Consider the following 25,088-nt stretch of genomic DNA (forward strand, 5'->3'; position numbering starts at 1 on the left):
ACTCTTGTATCGCTGGTCCTAGAACTTACCTGACATATAGTAGCAGCTGGTTGAATAAATAAATGAATGAACCGTCTTTCACTAAAGTAGGCTGGTAATTTTTGCCTGCCTGGCTAATTTTAACTTGGCAAATCTATTCCTCCCACCTGCCTTTTTTCTAAAACCAAGTTTGTCATGTTATACTTCTTGCTATATACCCCTCTTTCTATTCTCAGCTAAACCTCAGGGAGATTTTTGTTTTATTTTTAAAGATAACTGCTCTTTGTGGGTAGTCAGGGACTTGACCCAATGCCCCTTCACAGTGCTTTGGGCAACATGTCACACCAAACTCATTTTCCTCTTTCACACTTTAGTATCGAATTTAAGCTTTGCTGTTTAGCCATGCAACAAAACCAGCTCCAGTATTGCTGATCTAAGTAGCAAACATGAAAGCCTATTAACCTTAGGAATTAGGCATCAAGTCAGGGGCAAGTTGAATGGAATCTGCTCCCACTCCAAGAAATGTGATTTCCAGTGTAAAGGTCTCCCTTTCAAGTTTTTACTCTATTCTGCCACTAGACGTTAGAAGCTAACAGGCCAGTGGATGACAGCTTGGCACTGTTGTGAAGATACTCATACCTGGTTTTAAATTAGAAATACAAAAATTAAATACTGCCTGCAGGGAGACTAAATGTGACTCCGTATTATTTGAGATCATTTAGGGTTTTCAAGCAGGGCTATTTGAAGACTTCTAATATGGTACTTATCACACTAAAATATGAAATGCATTTATCTAGTAATCTCTGCTCAGATATACTACATTCAAAAGGATTTGTGTTAAAATTTGGGGAAAAAAGTTACCTCTGAGCTTCTCATTGCACCATATTGCATTTAAAACCTCAGATCAGTTTCCAAGCCTATTTTGCATAGGGATGTTTAGGAAAGTGGTTTGGGAGTAATTGGGTGCCTTAATGCCGTTGAGACAAAAACAAATACTGGAGAGCAATAAAATGTAATGTAAAATGGAGAGGTTCTTTGAATCCCAAAAGAAAGTGACCTAATTCCAATTATGTATTCTGCTTTAGCCAAAATGCTGTGCTCCATCGCTCTATTTCTGTTTACCATTCTTAACTGTGTGGATCAAAAAAAAAAAATCACAGGCGCTATTAAATTCACCACATCTGACTGTAATATTGAGTAGGTAATTATCAAGAGCAGTATGTATGACATTAGAATCAAACACACCACTATTTCATCTTTTTTCCTTCCCTTAACACTAGGAACAAATAGCTACTTAATCCCCTGAGATTTAGATTCTTAATCTCTAAAATTGAGGCAATCTCACCAATTGGACAGTGGTGTGAGCACTGAATGAGCTCTTATATACAAAGTGGCTAGCACAGTGACAATCAATGACTAAAACAGCAAATGCAGGAGTGATTACAAAAATAGGCATGCCATCAGGTAAGAATGTGAATTTGTAGTGATGAGGTCAACCAGTAGAGTTTATCCAAAAGGGTTTACTAAACCTACGTACTGTAGTTTGCATATAAGAAAGGGCTGGATAATTTTTGATCATGAGCAACATTTGTAGGTATCCAAGCTAAAATGATGATAAGGGTAATCAGATTCTGTGCCTCACCACACAAGGTGATCAGTGGGACCAGGGAGTCTGTTCTTTGGGGAACTATATGCAGTATGACCTGAAATCCAAACAGCCCCCCCCCCACAAAGTGATGCTCCAAGGGGTGAGCTGCAAGGTCTGACGATAGATACCAGATAAAAACAGCATTTGAGACCACAGCCGTTCATGAGCTCTCACAGTTGGGCCATTCACATCCTGGCTCTGATCTGCCATTTGCCTGGTTGCTATCCTCTCATTGAAAACTACAACTGCCTTAGCATCTCTTAGGTCCTCATTTTCAGGTCTCCAATCACAATCTCTTAGGCACCAACAGCTTTGCTGCACACATATATGATCTTAGCTCCTTTGGAGATCTTTCAATGGTAACAGGGCCCGTTCACATGCATTATCTCATTTGATCTTCCCCACAATGTTATGAAGCTGGCAGAATAGTGTCTATTTCTCCACCGTTCACATAAGATAACTGCTAGCTCGTGGAGTCTTCTGACTCTTAGTTAGCAAAGCCCATGACAACTACTAAGAGGAGAAGCACAGAATGACTACTGAGGAGACTGGAATGACAAAGATTACATGCTGTAATAAATACCAATAAAGACAAAGAAGACATCCAACAGTCTGATGGCACATAAAAGAGGTGTGACTAAAAAGTATGGAAAAACCGGCTCTATGGCCACTTGTGTTTGAAAACCTCTCTTAATCTTCTGGATCTCTGTAACGCTTCACCATCTAGGTTTTCTCTGACCCTCTCGCCTTTTCTTTTTTGCTTCCTTTTTTTTCCTCCTTCATTTTGGAAAGTTATGTACATTTTCTACAAGTTCCTACTCATTTATGTCCCTGTAGATCTTGGTAAGCCTCCGTTTCCCTTGTCATTTCAGGCTGCAAATTTTCAAGCCCCTACCCCTGCGCACGTGTCTCATCTGAGTTCATCATGGATTTCCAGCTGGAAATCTCTAGATTGACTCTCAGATGCCTATGTATGTGTTGCATCACTAACATCAGACTCTGACTGCCTTAATCTAAAATTCATTTTTCTTTCATGTGCCCTGTTTTACTGATATTGTTAATGAAATTTAACCTTCCCAGTCTCTTAGATATTTCTTAACTTCTCTCCCTTTCCATCCAAGCATCTGGCAACACCTGTTGATTCTCTCTCTGGGATCAATATCCTTTTGTTTCATCTTCATTACCTTCCTATGATTGGCATCATGGGCTAAGTCCTTGAAGATGTTTTTCCTGGACTACTTAAACAATAACCTGCTATCTACTTTCCTTGAACCCACTGAAAACCACTCGTTCAACAGAGTCAAAATAATCTTTCTGAAAATTAAGCTTTGGGCGTATCATCTTCTGCTCATAGACTTCCAATGTCTTCTTATTACTTTAAGAAGCCATCTATCAGTATGGCATTCAAGTCCTCCTCACTATGGGTCTAAAGTACCTCAAAAGAAAACACACACACACACACAAACCCCTGAAAATATAACTATCGTGAATTTGGCATGAACTTGTTACTCATTAAGCATTTTCATACATGTTATTACAAATCTCCATATAGACTTGCAAGGTGGCATTACTACTCGTATTCCTATCTCCATTTTACAGAGCAGTCAAATAATTCATCCAAGGCCAGAGAGCTGGTTGGGAGGCAGAGCTAGATCTTGGAACACAGACCACTTGCCTCTAAAACATATGCTCTTTCTGCTATTCCACACTGTTGGCCTTTTCCCTCAAGACATTTATTCTGATTCAAATTGAGCGCTTCACAAATTTGGGAACGTAGCCTGTACTTCCTTCCTTTGAGGTAATACTCATGCTGGTATCTTCATCTAGCATGTTCCTTCATCAGGTTCCATCAGCCACAAACCGTCCCACCCTGTCTGTGTTCATTTCTTCATCTTTACAAACTATACTAATCTTACCTTCCTTGGCATCTACCCGAGGCTGTCTGAAAACAGCCACGTGTGCAATTTTTATTTCCCTCCTTGATGTTAAACTTTACATCTCCAACAACCCCAAATAAATTGCTGTCCTACAAATACATGTTGAATTAAAATGATCACCAGTACACTTTCTACTCTGAAAATGTCATTAGGAGTGTAATAGTAATTAAGAGTCAGAACTGGATTTGAATGCCTGCTCAGTGCTCTCTTGGGAAATTTCTTTAGCTTCATTAAACATCAGTTGCCTCATTCATAAAGTGAGGATATTAATAGTGACTACCTCATTGAGTTGTTGTGAGTTCATAATAAGATGATGTAAACAGAATTCTTACGCAGTGTCTGGTCCCTGGTACTTTGTCAATCGATATTAGTGGTGTAAGTGATAATAATGGTAGTAGTGTACGATGATTTACTTATGGTCTTAAGTAAATGTAGGGAATAATCATCTGTGTCATTAAATTACCTGCCATTTTACAGAAAACGGAGTAGAAAAATAAGCAAATTAAAAGCGGTTAACTAAGGAGTCAAGGGTAGAATAAGAGACTTAATTGCCAATCATCTCCTGTCATCCTATGAAATGACTTCAGGATGAAGGTTAGCTTGATCGATCAACAGAGCTTATCTAAATGTCTTTAAGTGATTCCAGGCTCCAAAGGTGTCATCTCGGGCTGGGAAACGACAGGTCTGGCTGTCAGAACTATCTTTGAGGCTAATACGGTTATACAGTTCCCTCTGCCATCTATCAGGGACACACTAACAAGTTGAAACAGCAGCAGTGACAGCATCAGGATCTAAGCATATGATGCTATGGAGTGGGTGGCTAATGAATCCCCCATTAATACGCTGAGCTTCCATGTCTTCTGAATGCAGGCAGGGATCTAAAATTCATCATCTATAGCTTCAGGGAGTCAATGAGTTATTTCTTGCCCTGTTGCAGTGAACAATACCCCAGGACTAATGACTAGTAACAGTGTAAGTGGTGGGTCAATGAGATAACTCATCCAGCCGACGGTGTTAAGGTAGGCCTGCCAGCAAGTCATATGAGCCCCAGCGCTCACGTGATGGTACCTAGAGTTTGCCTTGCTTGCTTCACTTCAAGTTCACATGCCTAAAAAGCCTCTGCTATTCGGAATTTGTTTGGCTATCTGATAACTGCAGTAACCTAGGATGTATGCCGTGAGGCTGGCTTCAATCAGTAGCATCGTGACTTCTCTTTAGAATTTTCTATCACTTAAATTGCAATCTCAGAAACCGGATTAAAGTCTATTTGTTATTTAGGAAAATAAAATATATTGTTTTTTCTCTGACTTAATTTTTCCTAATTGATGAAAAAGTACCAATGATATTAAAAGTTATGCATAATTAAAAGCTCACTATATGTCAGGAGCGATGCGAGCGTGTTACATACATCATCTCATGATGCGTCGCAAACCTAATTTCTCATCGCTTAATTACTGTGGTCTTTCAAGTCTGTTAGCTCTCTGTGAGCACTGTATGAGCCAATATTGATTACAGTATCCCCCAAATGTAGCACTTTGCCTGGCACATAAAAAACACTCAATTTAAATATACTGGTTGATGTTCATGAGCGAAATTCTCTGATTCCTAAATTTTCTAAATTCCTATTAGGTATGCATTGAGGATTCTGAAACATGACTGTGATCAGTTAATAGAGAATCGCTGATGTAAGTAATAAATGGGAAAGATATGGCTATTTGGCCTCTGCTTCTCATCATTGTTTACTACCCATGAAATATTTTCTATACATTTTGTCAACGCGATTTTTATGACTATATTATTATACATTTGATCTATACACTAAATTTATCCTTTACTTTTCCTGCATATTTTGAGGAATCAAAGTCTATGACATACTTTTCCTTGTATATGTGCTTTTATGTTTCCAGTTTACTTGATGGTGGCAGCTACTCATCCCCACTCCATCTGGCTGGACCCTCATGGGGACGCCAGTTGCAGCAAGGACTCTCTCTGGGCTCTGTTCATTCCCAAGTGTAGGGCCAGGCTGTTTACGTCTTTATCTGGTGCCCGTGGTGGGTCTCAAACCTTTGCCTAGAAAGGTTCTGCTCTCCTAATGCTGCTGCTTATTATGGCTTTGTCCTCCTACTCCCTTTGGCAAGATGGGATATTTCCATTCTCCGTGGTTCATACAAGAGAAGAAGGACCTTCAGGGCAAGGTGAATTACACATTTACTGCTGAGGGTAGAGCCCTCTGGAACATTATACTGAAGGGTAGTGGAAGCACACTGCATCACCTTGTGTCACTGTACAGAGACACAATGCCCTACAATGACATGCCAAGGAAGCTCCATGTCATATCCTGTTGACCTAACCAGGTCTCTCTTGGAGGGACCTGGCTTCTTCACCCTGTGCTTACAAGACACTCCCAAAAGTCTCAATTGTGAATCTCATTAATTAAAAAACAATTGCTTTCAATCAGATTAAACAGGAATTTGTTTTCAGAAACAGTCTTGGCAGGCTTTTAAAAATATTTAAAATGAGACTCTACTTTTAATTTTAAAACACTCTTCCTTTCACTACTTTTTTTTCCCTTTATTGAAGTTATTGCCTTCCAGATATGTCATCGAGAAATCCACCATCCTACATTTGTGCAGTTTTTTTTGTCGACAACAAACAACTCCTAAGTACTTTATTCCATCTGAACCTCAGGAAAACCCTGTAGTGTAGTATTTTTTGTGCCCATTTAAAAGAAGAGGAAGGTGAAACCCACGGCAATGATGACTTGCTCACAGCCAAAGGACTCACCGGATGCTGAAACTCAAATCCACATATTTTGATTTCAAATTAAATACATTTTTCCATGATGGCATGCTGCCCCTTGAAACCGAGTGTGCCGTCAAAGTCAACAGATTTAGACAGAAAGACTTCGGGAATAACAGAGTTTGGAGAAAGCACACCCCCACTCCCATGCAGGGGCTGTGTCTGGTCCAGCCTGCGTAAGTGCTCACTTCATCAAATCCCCACTTCCACTCCCCTCTCCCACCGTCTTCTCCAGCTCTGCCGGGATGGAACGGCTAAGCTGGAAGCTGCAGAGAAGATCCCCGACAGGCCCTCTCCACAGAAGTGGCTAATGATCTGGAAAAGCTCCTAAGCCCAGAAAACCCAAAGAGGCCTTTTTCACGAAGAACAAATAGCAATGAAAGGGAATACAGAGCCAACCCGTAACTCACAGCACTCCGTGGGAAACAAAATTGCATCTGTTGGACACCTTTGTTGTTTTCTTGTTCTTTCCCTCTCTACTTGCATTACTAGTCTCAAAAATGCCAACATGCCTCTGTACTCATCTGCAGACTTTCCCAAACACAGTTCCCTACGTCCAATCCAGTTCTGCCACTGGCCAAATCCAGACACAAATCTACCCACCTGACCTCACTGAAGACTAACTCAGCAGATGTTGATGGTTTACTGTAAATAGCTCACACACAGACAGCCGAATGAAGCGCCCGGGCCAGCAATTTATAGATGCAATAGATGTGAGGAACAGACCGTTTATCATAATTCAGCTTTGCTCCCATTTATTCTCCAGGAGTCTCTCCAAATGCTATAAATTACAGAAAAACAATACTGTACATACCAAACTTAATAAATATTCTATTTCCCCAAACATGGCACTGAGAGAATGCTGGGAGCCTTTTATTTGGGGTGGGGGGAATAGTTTTTGCAAGGAGAACACTCTGCCATTATGAAAAGGGGGTAAGTCAGGACAGCGGTCCTCTCACTTCTCCTACCTTGTTTTATCTAAGTATCTACATTCTAAGTCAGGAGAGAAACAGCTGGAGAAGGTTATAGATTCTTGTCAAACAAAACAGATGCCCTGACACATAAATTTTCACTGTTCCTGAAAGGTTCATAATTAAAAAATGAATCCAAGAGGATTTACTGTAAATTACACACAGGGAGAAAGAAATTAATAGCATATCTTTTTTATGCCCTGTATTAACTACACAAAGAAAAGCTAATTGATGCCCAGTTATGCCCGACCTTCTATTTTGTAGGTGGTGAAGGGAGGTTGTCAAGAGTTCCATGAGAGAATAGCAAGCACTTCATGGTAATCCTTTCTCTGGTCCTATTCAATTTTTTCCCTATTGGATGAATGAAGGTGAGTGTAACATGACACGGCTTCAAAGAGCCTACATGGGAGGTCAACAGGCAGATGTCACTTCCAAGGAATAGCAGCTTCTCTCCAAATATTGAGCAAATTAATTCCTCAACAATAGATTTCAATGGAGGAAACATATTTGAAGTAATATTTCTTTACAAATCCCTCTGCCCTAAGACACACTCTCTCCGTGGCATTTCATTGCATGCATACATACTGCAAGCAAAGAGCTTTTTGCCTTTGCCAGACACATTTCATCTGTGCTTTCATTAACATTACGATTAATAATTGACACAGAAAACAGTGCATCATGGAAGTGTGAACCCAAAATGAAGAAACATAAGCTAATTTGAAGCAAACCATCTCTAAATTATTTTAGATCTCCTAGTCTTCTCTGATTTTTTTTAAAATGATCTAATTCTTGTCTTGTTCAACACTTATTGTCAAAGCCTACTTAACCACCATGAGGCTCTGTGTGAGTGGGAAGACTTTAAGTTTAAATGAAACCCCAAAAGAAAGAAGAAAAGAAGAGCCTCTGGTCCTTTGGCCAGAACAACAGAAATTCTGAGCAAACTGAAATGGGAAAAAATGTACCGACAGCACATACCCCACCTCTGTCTTGGTGCCCCTTTCTTTACATTAATTCTTCACCTGAAGGCGCCAATACCTTCATTCTGCTCAAGCTTCCTCCTGCCATCCTCTCAAGTGTCGTATGCCCCCAAATTAGTCCTGTTCCTTTCTCCTTTCTCCCCAACCCTCCACACAAAACTCAAATTCTGTTAGAGCAGCTGACCTTGGCCTCCTGTGAGAAGGATCATAACAAGACTAACGACTTTGAACCAATTAGCAAATGATTCAAGGGCTTCCAGGGGAGAAGGAGCTCAAGAAGATTTCAATTTTCCAAAAGAGTTTTTAAATGTGTGGGCATTTCAGGATGACCAAGGGAAAGAAGCGGGAAAGTCCGGGAGGATCGCAGGTAGCCTAGAGCAAGTGTAATCCACGCAGCATGCATCAGTCGCGAAGTCCCGTTTCAGTGCAGGGGGCAGCCTCCCTTGCTGGAAGTCAGAACTCTCACTTGCTGGATTTGCCTGCTGCTCTCAGAACTCTTTCCACCCACTTTAAAGCTTGAGGTGAGGAAGTGAGAGGTCCTCAGTGCTGGCAGACAAGAGGAAGCCTCTNNGCCATTCCTGCTTGGGGGACTCCACAGAAAGAAGGTCTGTTCTAGAAAGGGCGCTCACCTCAGGGTCAGACTCCTTGGTGTTCTTGGAAGAGCATTTTCTCTTCCTTCAAATAGGCTAAGTGGGGGGTAAAAAAGGCTTGTTCCAATGACAGAGTTACTGCAGCTCAAAAAACTTCAGGAATTCCTAGGACTTGCCTTGAGTGCCAGCTTATAAAACACACATTCTCAATCTTTCCCGCTCTCCCTCCCCCTCCCCCTCTTTCTTCACCAGGTACCTGCCCCCTGGTCACTTGCTAATTTCTGAGTTTATACTTTATTTTTGAGCAATTTAGGAGCTTGGCAACCAATCAGAACTTGCACCAAGGTACCTACTCTTGGTTGTTTCCACAACCAACAGTCACATTGGAAGAATGAAGTTTGCCCACATATGACCCCTTGCTAAGAGCACATCTCCAGGCAGACAGGTCCTCTTCCCCAGGCCGAATGCCTCCTTCCTCCCCTCCCCTTCCCCAGGATCCGCCCTGCCTCCCTCTCCTCTTTGTGTCTGCCATCACTTCTTCTTTTCCTCTGGTGGGTTTCATAGATAAACTGCAAGCAGGAATGGAACCTTCTGCCTCCTGCCCAACCCTTTCCACTTTCCTTGATGGTCCTTAAATTATTTTCTTTTTGAGCAATGTTCTTCAGTACAAGGAAACAAGCTACGTTCATTAAACGAATCCATGTTTTACAGATTGTAAAAGTCACATAAAATTATCTTAGTAGGTATATATGGCTTCCTTTTCCTGGTGCATCTATGTAAATATCCAAAACCAGAAGCAGGTTTTGGAATCAAGTCTCTAGATCTTCTACTTGGATTCCTTTATTCCTGAGTGTGGTAAGGAACCTTCCCTTTGCTTTGCCCACTCTGACCTCAGGTTTTATCGCAGGCTTTTTACATCTCTATGAAGAAGTTTGCAGTCTAGAGCAGGGGTCACCAAAGTACAGCCTGCAGCCTGCTTTTATAAATGACTTTTGACTGGAATACAGTCACACAGTTTTTATCTGTGGTAGACACCAGAGATAATCCACTAGGGAATAAAAAATGGTTTATAATTATTACACCAGTGAAGGGATCCCATGCTCAAGAGGGCCATGAGCATGTCAGGACCATTCTAGAAGAATGTGGTTTCTCCACATTGTACGGTCTCTCTTTTCTCTAAGAAGGTCAGATGATGGCAATCTGATTAAGGGCACTCTGTAGGGATTTTCTACACTGTCTATGCAATGACATAGCATCACTGGAAAAGGTCCACAGGACCCAAGTGGGTCTACACATTTTGATGTAAAATTTCTTCTTTTTTTGCTGTTAAAAATGTTAAAACGGAATGCTATGGTTCCTCCTAGAAGTTCCCAGGATCCTCATATCTCTTTTACAAAAACAAAACATTTTAAGTAAACTTTCAGAAAATAAACATTTCTCTTAAAAGTGGAGATGCTCTATAAAACACGAATGGGGAGAAATGGATAAACTGGTAGCACATTATCTGACTCAAAAAAGATGTTCATGGCTGTGCCAAATCATATTTTTCTTAGTAAGTCACACTGAACAAAAAAAGAAGATAAATCACAGTGAAAATGCAAGCGAGCTGGTAATAATAGCCTAGTTATAGCTGCCATGAAATAGTCATTAAGTTATATGCAGCATAAATCTCAGAGAGTTGTGTAAATTATGGTGGTTTTTATATAGGCCAAATAAAGATAAACCATACAAACTATGGCTGCTTTTCTCTGTGCTCCTTGGCATGACTTTTTAAAATGCTTGAGCTCAGGCTCATAGGACCATATGGTTCTTGAAGCATCTGAGAAAGCATCAAGGTTCACAACTCCGTTAAGGCCCCTCTTTCACAGTTTGAAGGTGACCATTCCTAACCAGCCCTTCCCTGCACTCTTGCCTGGTTCTGGCTCACACTGAGGCTGGACAGGCTTCCAGCTCAAGCCTTCCACTTCAAGCTGCTCCTGTTTCCAAGGCATATTGGAAGAGCAGATGCTGGAGATGGGCAGGGCTTACAGGGCTGAACTGGCTGCTGGTGGTTCCAGCCAGGCACCTCCACTCCGGAGACCAGCAATAAAATCCCACTCTTCTGCCTTCCTGAGTCGACCAGCACATTAGCAAAACTCAGACTCAAAGATGCCCAGCAAAATGTTCCTTTTCCTCCTTTTTGGAGGTTGGTGGTAATCCCCAGTTGATCTTTCCTCTTAACTGCTTTCCCCCCCTGCTATTTAAACTGAATTCTTATTGCTCCAAATTAAATCCATTCTTTCTGGCCTTGTCATTGCTAACTAATGAGAACAATTCCTCTCTTTGCTCCTGGTAGCTGCACTTTGGGTACTTATGGATGAGAATCATATCCTTCTTTAGCCTACTTTCCTAACTGCAGACTGCACAGGTGATAAAATGGGTTAATTGTTGCTATAAAAATATTTTCTATCCTCATAACGAAGTAATTTTTTCCTCCAAATCATTTTAATTTTTTAGAATTGTAGTCTGTTCTTAACAATCTCCAGTGACTGAGGTTGCAGTCCTGTTGGGCTTAGATATACAAGCAAAATGCTGGATACACAAAACACGTGAACATAACAATTCTGGGTTATTGTGCTGTTTCCTTTTTGCCCTACCCACTCTGGCCTCAGTTTTTATCACATGTTCTTTACACCTGTGCAAGGACGTTTGCAGCCTGGGGCAGAGGTCATCAAAGTAGAGCCAGCAGCCTGCTTCTTCTTCTTTTTATTTTATTTTTTTTTAAAGTAGGTTCCATGCTCAGCGTGAAGCCCAACGCAGGGCTTGAACTCACAACCCTAAGATCAAGACCTGAGCCAAAAATCAAGAGTCAGATGCTTAACCAACTGAGGCACCCAGGACCCTCTGCAGCCTACTTTTATAAAATAAATTTTTTATTGGAATATAGTCAAACCCATTGTTTAAAAACATGTAATCTATGGGTATTTTCGCATTATAATGGCAGAGCTGAGAAGCTCTCACAGAGATCGTACCACCTGCCAAGCACACAATACTTGCCACCTGGCCCTTTACAGAAACACTCTGCTGACCTGAAGTACAGGAGGTTATTACCACCCAAGTGGGATTTGCTACTTGTACCAGGTTAAGGCAAAGTACTAGGGAAATCTCTCATTTACACCTAGGCCGTCTGCTAACCCTTTCATGACAGGCCAAACCACACAGCTGAGAAGGGAGTCTGCACTGAAACAGTTTTTCATTTTTTATCCCCAAAGTACCCCATGAGCATCAAGGTTCACGTCTACTGGGACGATCGAGGCTCGACACCGGGACTAACCCTGGGATACGGCTCCAACACACGTAGGCGATTTTTATAACCATGTGCCTCTTTGCCGAGTCTGTCTAGAACATTCCGTTGCAGTAATCTGGCTCACCGACTCACACCAGTAGGAAGACAAAGAAATCCAGGCCAAGACCCGGTACTCACTATGTGAAGCTGGAGGAAGTCACCGAGGCCCGGAGCACTGTCAATGCGCACCAAGATGCCATCCTTCACGGTGGTGCTGAAGCCCACGGCCAGGCGGTCAGAGCGCGTGCTGGGCCGATCGTTGGCCGGCCAGGTGTACAGGATGAGGCCCCCGCTTTTCCCAAAGATGTAGGTAGCGCCAGCTGCGGAGGCAAGGAGAGAGGGAGCCATCAGGGCCCTGTATCGTGCATTGCCAGCTGCAGGCACACTGTGGAGACTCTGCATGGGCAACTGCGGAGAGGAAACGGCCCCCACGCGCCCGTATTTGGCTACTGAGAGGGATGGCATCCAAAGTCTCCAGAGGCGGCTGTCACCCTACATTAAAGATGCAGGCAAAACGAATTAATAACAAAGCAGATGTGAGCGGGAGGCATCCCTAACATCTTCAGTTCCTGCTGTATAAGGGCAGAGGTCAAATAACGTGCTGAGAGCGTGGGTACATTGTGCCAAACAACTTTCCCAATCTCCTCAACAGCAGAATTGATTTTCCATCTCGGCTAGGGCAGGCATGAGAGAGAAAACTAGTTCCCCCACCTCTTAGCTCTCAGAACATTCTGGTCAGTGGGGCCGGGAGCAGTTCCAGGAGTGCCTCACAAGACTGAACGTAAGGTGTAAGTTCTTTTCCGCTACCACCCCCAAAGAAAAGAAGGCTGGAGACTGAGAAAACCAAGTTCTGCGTTTGCTTATTTCACTATTATGTTGCTATAAAAAATGTGATAAAAATTAATTCCAGAGGCCTTTTAAAAATTAATTTAATTTTTCCCCTAGTGATGGTATTTATCTGGTATTATATAACAGCTTCCCTCTCTTTTCCAAATGAAATTTCAAAAAGGAAATATAGAACACATAGAAAAAAAATCTCTGTGAATTTGGAACATAAGTGGTATTGCCACTTACGAATAGTGGGTTTATCAGTCTTCTTACTATTTATCATCTTTTTACTCTTATTATTTACAAAGCCAGGGATTAGTAAGAATATATTAATTTAAAAATATGTAGAAAACAAACAGGAAGAAAAATAAAATATTTACATCCCATAAATTTTAAAAGTCTGTTTTTAAAAACAAGTTTTTAAATCTAAATTTGGAGGAAAGCATTTAGATTTGGTAGCCGGAACAGACTACATCATTGTAGTCTCTATGGCTATATGTATGTTACCCATAGTGAGTACTTCCATATGTTACTCATCTCAAAGTTCAAAGAAAAATTGGCAGCAGATTTTCTTGTGTGTTCCCACTGAACATGGTCCAATCCTTGAAACGATCTTAAAGAAGCATTAGATAAGTATTCAGATTTTTTTCAACTTTCCTAAAAATCTCCAGTACTGGTTCACATTCAGTTTACAGGGAATATTGGATTGAATTATGTTGTGTGAAGAAAAAATGAGTTATGCAGCTTATTTAGAAATAATAAAATCAACTGCTATGAGGCTAGAATTAGGAGTATATGTCATATGTCACCCTTATTTTAAGCACTGAACCACATTATACTCTGAGGCATATAGAATCTAATTTGTCCTTTTTGAAAGGTCACTATTCTAGTCCTCCAATATGCTCAGTTTGTATATTACGTGTAGAATAACATTATCTTCCTTTTATGAATGTCTCAATCCTAAGGGGATAGTGTCTGAAAAGACCTCCACAGTCATCTGGAGAATTTGGGACTGTGGTATGCTAAGTTTATGATTAATTCTATATGCAAAACAATATCTGCTCCTCACCATCCACAGATACCCTCAATCCTTCTTATAATTTGAAATGTGGACATAATGATTTATCCTTGATATCTATCCATCTGTGAGGAATTTAAATAATTCCCTTTCCTGGAGATGATTACAAATGTCATCGCCACCCTCTTTAGTCTTTATCTGGAAAACTGAAGGTTACTCAGTGATCAATGTAGAAAATCACCAAAAATGCAAACCAGGCTGTGACATTTTGTGGCAATTTATAAAATCTTACCCTGCTCTATCCTAACTATGTAGTGGATTCTGCTACAGAGATAAATCCATACTCTATCAGGAAATAACTTTATCACTTTGTTACAAAAAGAACAAGTCCAAAGTTGATAACAGCAACACACATGCCTGGTGTTTTACAGTTTAAAAAAACCTTTACAAGTTCATTAGCTGGATCTTCACAACAGTTCTACGGGATGTTTCATTTGTTAACAATGTTTGGAAACAGACAGACAAGCATCTGACTTAAATAAATGGTACCTCTTTAGGTCTCCAGCCTTCCCTCCTGCCTCCAAAAACCTATCTTCACCATATGCCAACATAGCTTAGTAAAATTATACAATAAACTATACCAGAGATGTGAAGCTGACTGTGCTTTATTCTTTTCACATGTTCCTATAAGACCAAAATGGAATGAAAACAAAGCAAGAGCCCCCAAACCTGGCATATTTTCAAAAGCTAGTCTGGCCGTCTAACTGTATAAATAAATTTACAAACCCTCTACTCTGCTCGTATTTTTTACCCGTTGACTATTCAGTAATTCTCAATATAAAGAATATAAAGAGGAAGAATATTTTAAAAGATAAATATACAACTTTTTATATATAGTGGTTAGGAGGTCATCATGGCTTTAATTTTTAAATAAATGAAGAACAAAAACTCACTATTACAGTATCAGGGTAGATCAGAAACCAGTCTTAAAAATTATTTTGATTGCTTTTGTTGTTCTGAATTTAGGATGTCACCATGTTAGATAATTCTAACTTTGTAGATGAAAAGGCCAAAAAATACAAAGTCCATAGCATATGGCTCATTCTGCCACGTGGGAATAAATCTTAAAATAGGTATTCCTGGTACAGAATTTCCTAGTAAGGGTAAATAAAGACCCTGAATGCCCCCATAGTTCAATGCTGGCTTTAAAGGAAGTTAATTAATATTTACAACTTTCTACTCTGAAAGTTATTTTTCCCCCTCTTTAGTTAGTTTTGCTATCTTGCATGGTTTTTAAAGATAAATATGCACTTTGTTAATTTTAATATAAAATGCCTAGAGTCCTAGGGGGAACACAGACTTATTTTGCTTTACATTTTCAAATTAAAAAGTTAATTTTGTTATTTCAAAATGTGGATTACAAATCAACATTTTGGGAACATCCTCAGAACTGTAAGAACCCTCCTTAATCCGTTAAAGATTTTCATTTCCAAGCCAAGCAATACCACATCACATGCTTTCTCCCCTGAGCCTAGTTTCTCTGACTGTTGGTTTCTCACTGTGCTAAGCACGCTGGTACGACGATCATACTCCATTTGTTAACAATCAGAACCATGAACTTCCTGCTTGCTAGCAAAAAGTGATCAATTCAACTGAAGAACAACTGCTATGGTGGCATTTTGACCATTTAACACTGCAGGATTTGCAAGTTTGCAAGCCACCAAGACTGCTGAGTTCCACCAAGAGTATTTCGGGAATGAAATCTCCACAGTGTCACCATTAACCAAGATACGTATACACACCGTTTTCAAACAGTCAACAAATCTGACATGTTATTTAACATGCAACTTCTTTTGTCTCAAAAGCACCAAAAAATGGGTTTGGCTTATTGTTTTTATAATTGGTCAAGCTATTTACTTTGATGGGGCTGATGGTGATATCGGCAGATCCAGGTATGTGAGGGTATGAACATGTATGTTTTGGGGTGTATTCTGTGTGTGCGATTGGCTGGAGGGAAGAAGAGTGTAGGACAGCCTCCACTGAGACCGTGAAGGAGTCCTGGGGAACACTTTAATGTAGTTACACAGCACGCTGATTAAATAGATGATCGATGATTTTTCAAGGAGAATAAAGGATAAAATTTTTTCTAGGTCATACATTTCTCCAAGAAATAGTTCTTAAATCTTTAGTGCATATTACTGCTTATTTTACTAAAATTTAATTATTGATGGCAACTTAACAGTTTCTTATTTAGACCATTCGGATAATTATTACTACTGTTGCTTTGACTTCTTAATCTCATGATCCTGCCATTATGACATTGTTTTCTATTCTTATATCCAAGTAGCATATTATTTCTTTTTGGCAATTACCAATAGAAATGAATCAAAACCTGTTTAGGATTTATATTCAATATAAAAATAATATATACATACATATGGGTATGCGTATGCATATACCCATATGTATGTGTGTGTAAGAAACAAGGAAAGTTTAGTTAGAAAACATAGTAGACTACGTGGAATTAATTTATTATTTTCTCCATGAAATAATTACTGATAAAAGGCCCCAGAAATGCATCTAAATATAATGTTGGTTGTTTATATATGTTTTTTCAAAAAAAGAAAACAAAGCAAATCAGCTTTCCCTGAAATATTTTTTGGTTGGTGTCAAAATGGAACAATGCAAGCATCTCCCAGGGGAAACCTGAGAAAATTAAATTTAAAGAGAACTAGATAAAATTATCTCATGAACTCATGGACAAACATAGCCTGTAGAATAATAAATTAATAAAATAAATATAAATTCTTGCTGTGCAAACCATCTGGTAGGTAAAGCAAGGTAAGAAACAAGAAGTCACACTCCTCCTCCAGTGCTCTTTGAACATTGCCTGAGAACTTAGTATAAAATCTCAAGACGCCAAGGTAATATATCTGTCTTCCTCTATCATTCAGGCCCCTCATTCCTTATTTCTATTGTATTACTCTTTCATCCACCTTATCTATTATCTACATTTGTGTTCTTTACCGTGAATTGGTAAATCCTTTTGGAAAATAAATGGACTATCAATGACATAAAATATATCATGGCTATAAATGCAAGTTATTGCTACTCACTTAAAACTATCTTTTATTCAGATCAATTAACCGGATAGCTAACAAAACCCAAATGGAAAGACTCGCAAATGACACATAGCTCTCCTAGCAAATGGAGACGTAAAGCTCAAGGATCTCATAATGACTGATGGTCTGAAAAAAAAAAAAAAAAGTTTCTCAATTCCTTTTCCTCATTTGCTCTATGGTTCCCCTTACACACACCCCTGGCTGTTGTGGGGAGTGTTCATCACGGCAGGACCTTCTATGTTCATAGCACTGCCTGGTTTTCAGATTGTTTTCTTCGAGAGTATCTCATTTGCTCCCTCTTCCCCCAATACCCACTGCAGTGTCAATGGCAAACATTTTCATTTGAATAAAACAGAAAATAAAGACTCAGGAGATTAAGTGACTTGACCTGGTGTTAAGTGGTGAACCTGGGAGCAGAACCAGAGCTCCTGTTCCTTGACTCTGCCCTCATCTAGCTGTCCTGCCAGCCCACAGCATGAAGCTTCCCGAAAGGAATCCCTGGGGACCAAGAGCTCCGCGAGAAGGAGAAAGTGAATAGCGGATAGAAAAACTATGAACAAAACCTCTGCACTACAGAGGAAGCCTCTAGGGAGTACAAAGTAAGTGATACAGATTTTACAAACAGTCCTGCAATGCATTTACTGAATGGATGGTTTATTATGATCTATTTTGTCGACTCTGAATTTTTTGAAATAAACACCAAAACTGATGATAAAGAAGCCTTAAATAAAGCAAAACTGAAGGGGCTGAACGTTAGGAGAGAAATTTCATCTATTTGAAAGAACATCCTTTATCTTTGGCAAAGAAATGATCAGATTTACTGCTCAGCTAACTGAGAAACTGACAACATTGCCTAAGAGTCAAATATATAATCAGAGAGAGCCAAGCCCCATTTCTTAAACAATGCTCAGGCAAGGTGAGGGTTCCCTCCATCTGGGGCAATTTTTTCCCCTTTCTTGAAAGAAGAATGATTAAAACCAAAGGGCATTAAGCCAGGAAACACAGAGGCAACATTTCAGAGCATGTTCCGGTATTCTGGAAGAAAAATTGCAACTCAAAGACTTCCTAGCAGAACCAATACTGATTCCAGTTTGGTACAAAAATCTGCTTGGTAATATAGAAACTCAAACTTACGCACTGGGTGAGTTATATATATTGTATCCAATGCCAAATCTTCCCTAGAAGTTGGTGGGAGAAAAATATAAAGCCAATAAAATTCTACCTATTAACCTATTTTTCTTTAGAAATAAAAAGAGCACACTACCATTTAATTCCAGTAGTAAGTATTATAAAAAAAAGAACCATGTTTCATGGATGATTACATGTACAAGCCCTATTCTGGCAAATATGCTTGGTTGGACCTTTTCATGAGAATGTTATCATGACTTTTCCAGGGGATCTTAAGAGGAGCCAAATAATTATGCTATTTCCAAAACTGATACGAATAACTGAGATGGCCTCCTGCTATGATTTCTTATACACACACCTGTACTCCCCCAAATTCCAAGTAAAATAAAATCACACTTAGTTTCTGGGCACATTCATGACTGCTAACAAAGACAATATACTTTCTGAGTCTTAGAGATAATGACATTTTTAGAAACACATTACATCAAACATTTTTTTGCAAAGTTATTTTTACTCATCAGATTCCAGGACTCTTCCACTAGGAAAAAATTGATTAGTGATAGAGTTTACAAATGTTTTCCACATTGAAAGTGATCTAAAAATAAAGTTTCCAGGGATACTTTTAAATTCCCCTTGCTTAAAAAAGAATTTTCATGTACTTGTTTCTATTGCTGTTGTCTGGGGCAATTAATTTTTTCACAAATCTTTGTCCTTAACAATACTAATTATAATACTAATGTTAATACTAATATTAATACTTCTGCTAACTCCGTGTATGAATCATTTATTATATAATATACTATAATACAATATTTCAAATTCCTATACCTTTTACTTAAGATATTTTTGCTGTATTAGTTTGTTAGGTCTACCATAAAAAGGTAACACAAACTGGGTGGCTTGAACAAAAGAAATTTATTTCCTGCAAGTCTGGAGGCTAGAATTCTGACATTGAGGTGTCAGCAAGGGGTTGATTTCTTCAAAAACGGCTGTTTTCTCCCTGTGTCATCACATGGCCTCCTGTCTTTACCTATATTCTAATTTCTTCTTCTGAGAAGGATACCAGTCATATTGGATTAGCACACCCTCCCTGCAAAGACCTCATTTTAATTTATATACCTCTTTAGAGACCCTATCTCCAATTACAGTAACATTTTGAGACACTAGGGGTTACGACTTCAACATATGAATTTTGGGGACACACAATTCAGTCCATAACAGTTACTTTCCCAGTTTTAAAGATGAGGGAAGCTGTAGAATGGGGTGAAATAACTTGTTTAAGATCTAGTAGAATCGGGGATTTAATGGAGATCTACCTAACTCAATGATCTATGTTCTTTCGTTATGCCAGCCCGTATCCCTAATACGCTTACCTTTTACCTTTACCTGTATATCTGACTGAAGATGAAGAGAAGGACAATGGCTTCCTAACTGTGCCCAAAAAGCAAAGCAAAACAAAACAAAGGAAAACCGCAAACAAGATGGAAACTCAATGCCCTCATAATAGAAATGACAGTAGAGGGGTGATCATTTTATTTTATTAATAAAAAAGATCATATTTTATTGATGAGCTTGTTCTCCACAAAGTCAGACAATAGGTTGCTCCTCATTAATTACACCACACTCCTAAAAATCTAAATTCTGAAGGGGTGGACTCTATATGAGCTTTATTTCAGAGACTATTTCACAGCCAATTTAATTTAACTTTCATAACCAAGCTTGTTTCTTACATAGCAAAACAAAGTAAGTCCTAGGAAATTGCACAGTGTTCAGGTTTAAGGAAATAAATATTAAGTTTTATTGTCAAACAAAATGAAAATCCAGAACCCTTCTGTTCCATGAGCTCCTGGAGGACAGGGCTGTTTAATTTATCTCTCTATCAACACTGAATGCTCAGGAAATAAATGCTGTTGAATTAATCAATAAAACCTGGCTCACCTATATTTTCATATCTTCACACTGTCATTCAGGTATCTGCCCATTAATCCTTCTCAGCTTTTTGTCATTTCATCTCAATGTGGAAATATTTTATAAATACTCATCAATTAGGGTTCATAACATTTCCCAGGTGGAGAACAGAGCTTCCAATTTATGAAAGAAACCTAACCACAAAAACGTTTGAATAATTTTTCTTTGGTGAATTTTTGGCAGGCTCAGAGAAGAAAATCACACCCATCTTTCGTCAAATTGTTTTATGTTACCCCTCAGTTCCTAAATCACATGGCAAACTGTTTTTAGTGGTATTCATATATATATCTATGAATACATCTTAGATTTACCCTAACAAGAATATACAGTAGAAAAGCAATACAACAATTTAAGAATAGCAATGTCATTATTCTATCTTACATATGATTGTGCAAAGGCCATATATACTTTTGTCCTTAGGCAAAACATAAATGCATGGAAAGAAAAATAAAAATGATCATTTTATAATTACTCACAGACTTTTCTGTAGCATTTTTAAAGAAACTCATTCCTTCTGATGACATCTCATGGGACATAGAATAAAAGGGAGGTTCAGAGTGCATTCATCTGCCTCTTTTTCCTCTTTTTATTCCACAGCTTTGAAATACCTTCTCTAATAAGAGCAATCAAGGGATTTCTAAGTACTGAATATTCTCTGAAAAAGAAATACAGATGAAGACCAGTTGCTTACTTCTAGCGCTTTGATTTAAATGCTGGATTTATATGGACTTCACACTTTCAAGGAACCAGGGACTATAAACAGATGACTTTGATGTATTCGTGGCTCTAATTCATACAACATGATTTTCCTGGAAAAATTAGCTAATATTTTTAAGGGTGTTGATTCTTACTTCTGCGATACATATCCTTAATCATAGAACCCATGTCAGAATTAAGCAAAAGGAAGAAACTTCAACTATTATGGTCCCTTCTGCTAGTCGATAACAATCATTTATCTTCACTGTGCCTCAGTTTCCCCATTATTAAGAGGTGATGATACTTCTCCTACCTCCTCATCTCAAAAAATGGCTTAAGTAAGCATCACAATAGTTACCATGTATACTATACAGAACTCGAGAAATAATTTAGTTTTTCTGTTTTATGGTGATCACCTCAAAGTGAAGAGACTGCCTAAAGTTTTGGTATCTGTAGAATTTAATTATTCTATATTCCCAGTACATCTTCCTTCTTTGTCTTGCAACATTAAGCCCCTTCATATAGAAATACTATTTCCTCCCATACCAATCAGGTGATTTCAGTGGAAACTGTCTGTTAAAAATCTTTAACAGACTTTGCCCCTTACATACACAATTGATTAGCTAAGGCATGATAAATAAGCCCAGAGCGTTTCACTGAAGCATTATTATTTTTTTTTTGTAACCTGGAAGAAGAGGAACACTCCATCAGTTTCTCTGATGATCGAGTTATTCATAAGTGGCACACAGCTGCCATGGCCCTGTTTCCTATCATAGGAAAAAGCTTGGAAAAAAATAAACCCTGGCCCAAAGAGTGAAGTCAAACTGTTGAATCAAGAGTTGGACATGTGTAGAAAATCTCATCATCCTTGGAGGGCTTGGTTTTAATGGCCAGTGTTAAGAAGCTGCAACTTTGTCCCATAGAAAATTCTCAATACCTAACTCGTTTAATCTAAGTGAGTCCAAATTTTCTTTTTTTCACAACTAGAAGAGTCCTTGACAGTAAAGAACCCCCGGGAACTATCACAGTGCCTGGGAGACAAAGGGGCACCTAAGTGTTTGTTAAAGAAATTGGCAAAGGATGACCGCGATGATTAAGTGTACATTATCCAGAAATTTAACCTATGGAGCACATTCAGTGATTCATATACATTTCAAATTGGGGAACTAGTAAGACTGATCATGTTCTTGTTGATAAAGAAATCCTTAATGATTTCTACAGAACAACATTTATATATATATGGCTATCTATATCTATATATCCCCAATAATTAAAATATTAATGAAAAGAGACTGCTTTATATGAAGTCCTATAAACTACAGATAAAACTTGACTCAGAAGGAAATGAACATAAATGAATTGAACTTTCAACTTAAGATACAATTATGAAAATAAAATGAATAAGCTAGTATGTGATGATTAATAAAAGCTGGAATTTACCCAACATATTTAAAAAAATAATAGAAGAGTTACAAGAAAAACCCCAAAGCTTATACTTTAAAATGTCAAAGAAAGCATATAAAACCCTGAAAAACTAGGAGAAAAGTTAAAAGAGGAAAAAATATTATAGTAGAAATTATAAAGGGGATATAACCATAGATATAGATAATATTAAAATATAAAAGAATATTTTATACAACTTTAGATGTAGATATTTAAAAAAAATAGAAGGAATTGATCACTTCTAGGAAAACTATGATTTGGCAGAGTTTTCTAAGAAAAAGGAGATACACTCAATAGACTAATGACCCAGAAATTATTGGAAAGGTGATTCAAATTCTACTATTTAAAAGATACAGATGACACAAAAGATACTAAATGATTTTACAAGTAAGTTTTAACTAACTTTCAAAGAAATATAATTCCTAAGTCATTCAGATCATGCCAGACCACAGGCAAGGTTAGAAATCTCCCCCAATTCATTTACAAATTCAACATATTTGTAATACCAAAACCTGATAAACATACAGCATAAAAACAGAAAAAATCACTAGATGAATTTCACTTATGAACACTGATTAAAGAGTTTTTCTGAATATAGTTCAATGGTACATTAAGAGAATAATACACTGTTCCAGGAATGTGAAAAATAGTATATCTCAACAAAAAGGTATCTATTAGCAAAGTTCATTGTATCACCTAATTAAGGTAGAATTAGAATGTAATTTTATTTAGGATTTTGAAAAGTACTTGAAAAACTCAACAGTCATTCCTTCAAAAACTTTACTTAAAATAGGAATTGAAAAAGCATTCTAAATATGATAGGGACGATCAAAACCAAACCAATATCATACTAAATAGTAAAATTATATAGACTTTGCCATCAAAATCAAGAAGATAGAGATGTTCATTATTGCGATATTATTCAACACTGTTTTATAAGTTCTTATTAAAACAATAAAGCAATAAAATGAAATGCTGTAACATTGTGAAAGAATACAATATTTTTTAAAGATATAATTGAATACATACATCTCTCTAATAACTCCTCTAAAAACTTTAAACTAATGAGATCAATTGATAAGTTGGTGCAATGTAAAATAAATACATAAAAATCAATAGCTTGTCCCCATTGCATAGATGGTCAAATGATTTTTGACAAGGGTGACAAGACCATTCAATGGAGATATGAGAATCTTTTCAACAAATGATTCTGGAAAAAATATATATCCATATGCATAAAAAATGAAATTGGATGCTTATAGCATACACAAAAATTAATTCAAAATGAATGGGTGACTTAACAGTAAGAGTTAAAAGTATAAAATTCTTAGAACATAGGAGAAAATCTTCATTAATACTGAATTTGGAAAAATTTTTTTGAATATGACACCAAAAGAGCAGGCAACAAAATAATAAAATAAATTAAACTTTGAAAATGAAAAACTTGTGCATTAAAGTACACTATCAACAACAAAAAAAGGCAAGCCACAAAATGGGAGAAAATATTTGCAAATCATACATCCAATATGGGATTTATACGCAGAATTTATAAAGCACTCCTACAACTCGAAAACAAACCCCAGTTACAAGATGAGGAAAAGACTTGAGTAGATTTTTCTCCAAAGGTATACAAATGGCCACTAAGTGCACGGAAAGATATTTAACATCAATAATCATGAGGGAAATACAAATCAAAATCATAATGCATTATCACTTCATACTCAATAAAATGGTTATTATCAAACTGACAGAAACTAAGCGTCTATAAGGATGTGGAGAAATTCAAACCTTCGGCACTGCCGGTGGTACAGCTCCTATAACAGATGGTAGGACAGTTCCTCAAACACTTCAATATATAATTACTGTATCGTCCAGCAATTCTACTTCTAAGTGCATAGCAAAAAAAAAAAGAAAAAGAAAAAATGAAAGCAAGGACTCAACCAGATACTGTACAGCCACGTTCAAAGCAGCATTATTCACAGAAGCCTCAACGTGGTAACAACCCACTGATTAAATAAATGGATAAAATAAAATACTCATAGATACACACAATGGAATATTAGCTTCAAAAAGGAAAGAAATTCTAATACCCACTACATGATGAAACTTGAAGACATTACGCTAAGTGAAATAAGCCAAATACAAAAGCACAAATATCGCGTGACTCCACTTACATGAAGTCAAATTCATAGAGAAAGTAGAATAGTGGTTATTAGAAAAGAGGGGGATGGGAAGCAATTGTTTAATAGGCAGTGTTTCAGTTTGGGGTGATGAAAAAGCTTTGGAGATGGTGGTGATGGTTGTACAACAGTGTGAATGTACTTAATGCTATGGAACTGTGTGCTTGGAAATGGTTAAAATGGTAATTTTTTCACTTTGTATATTTAGCACAACAAAAAAAAAAGGAGGAGTTTGTTTTCATAATAGTAACTACCAGGTTGAGATGAAAGAGAGAAATCTCAATTACAATAACAAAGATCTATAAAATACCTTAAAATAATGCAACAAGAAAGCTATGTAAAGAAAAGCTATATAAAGAAAAGTGTATTTAAGGGCCCAACTCTTGACTTCTGCTCAAGTCATGATCTCAGGGTTGTGAGACGGAGGCCAGTGTCCAGCTCTATGCTGAGCATGGAGCCTGATTGGGATTCTGTCTCTC

General features: G+C 38.0%; 1 protein-coding gene across 13 annotated transcripts in view; it reads right to left on the bottom strand.

Annotated features, from left to right (window-relative positions):
• Positions 1-25,088, bottom strand: part of NRXN3 (neurexin 3) — a 1,447,337-nt gene that overhangs the window by 333,934 nt on the left and 1,088,315 nt on the right. For all 13 annotated transcript variants that reach the window (XM_040641595.1, XM_040641594.1, XM_040641597.1 and 10 more), the window contains one exon: positions 12,365-12,546. In XM_040641595.1, coding sequence (XP_040497529.1) covers positions 12,365-12,546 — 182 coding nt within the window. The remainder of the gene's footprint in view (positions 1-12,364; positions 12,547-25,088) is intronic.

The sequence above is a fragment of the Ursus maritimus genome, unplaced genomic scaffold, assembly GCF_017311325.1.
Source record: "Ursus maritimus isolate PB19 unplaced genomic scaffold, ASM1731132v1 scaffold_25, whole genome shotgun sequence".
Lineage (NCBI taxonomy): Eukaryota > Metazoa > Chordata > Mammalia > Carnivora > Ursidae > Ursus > Ursus maritimus.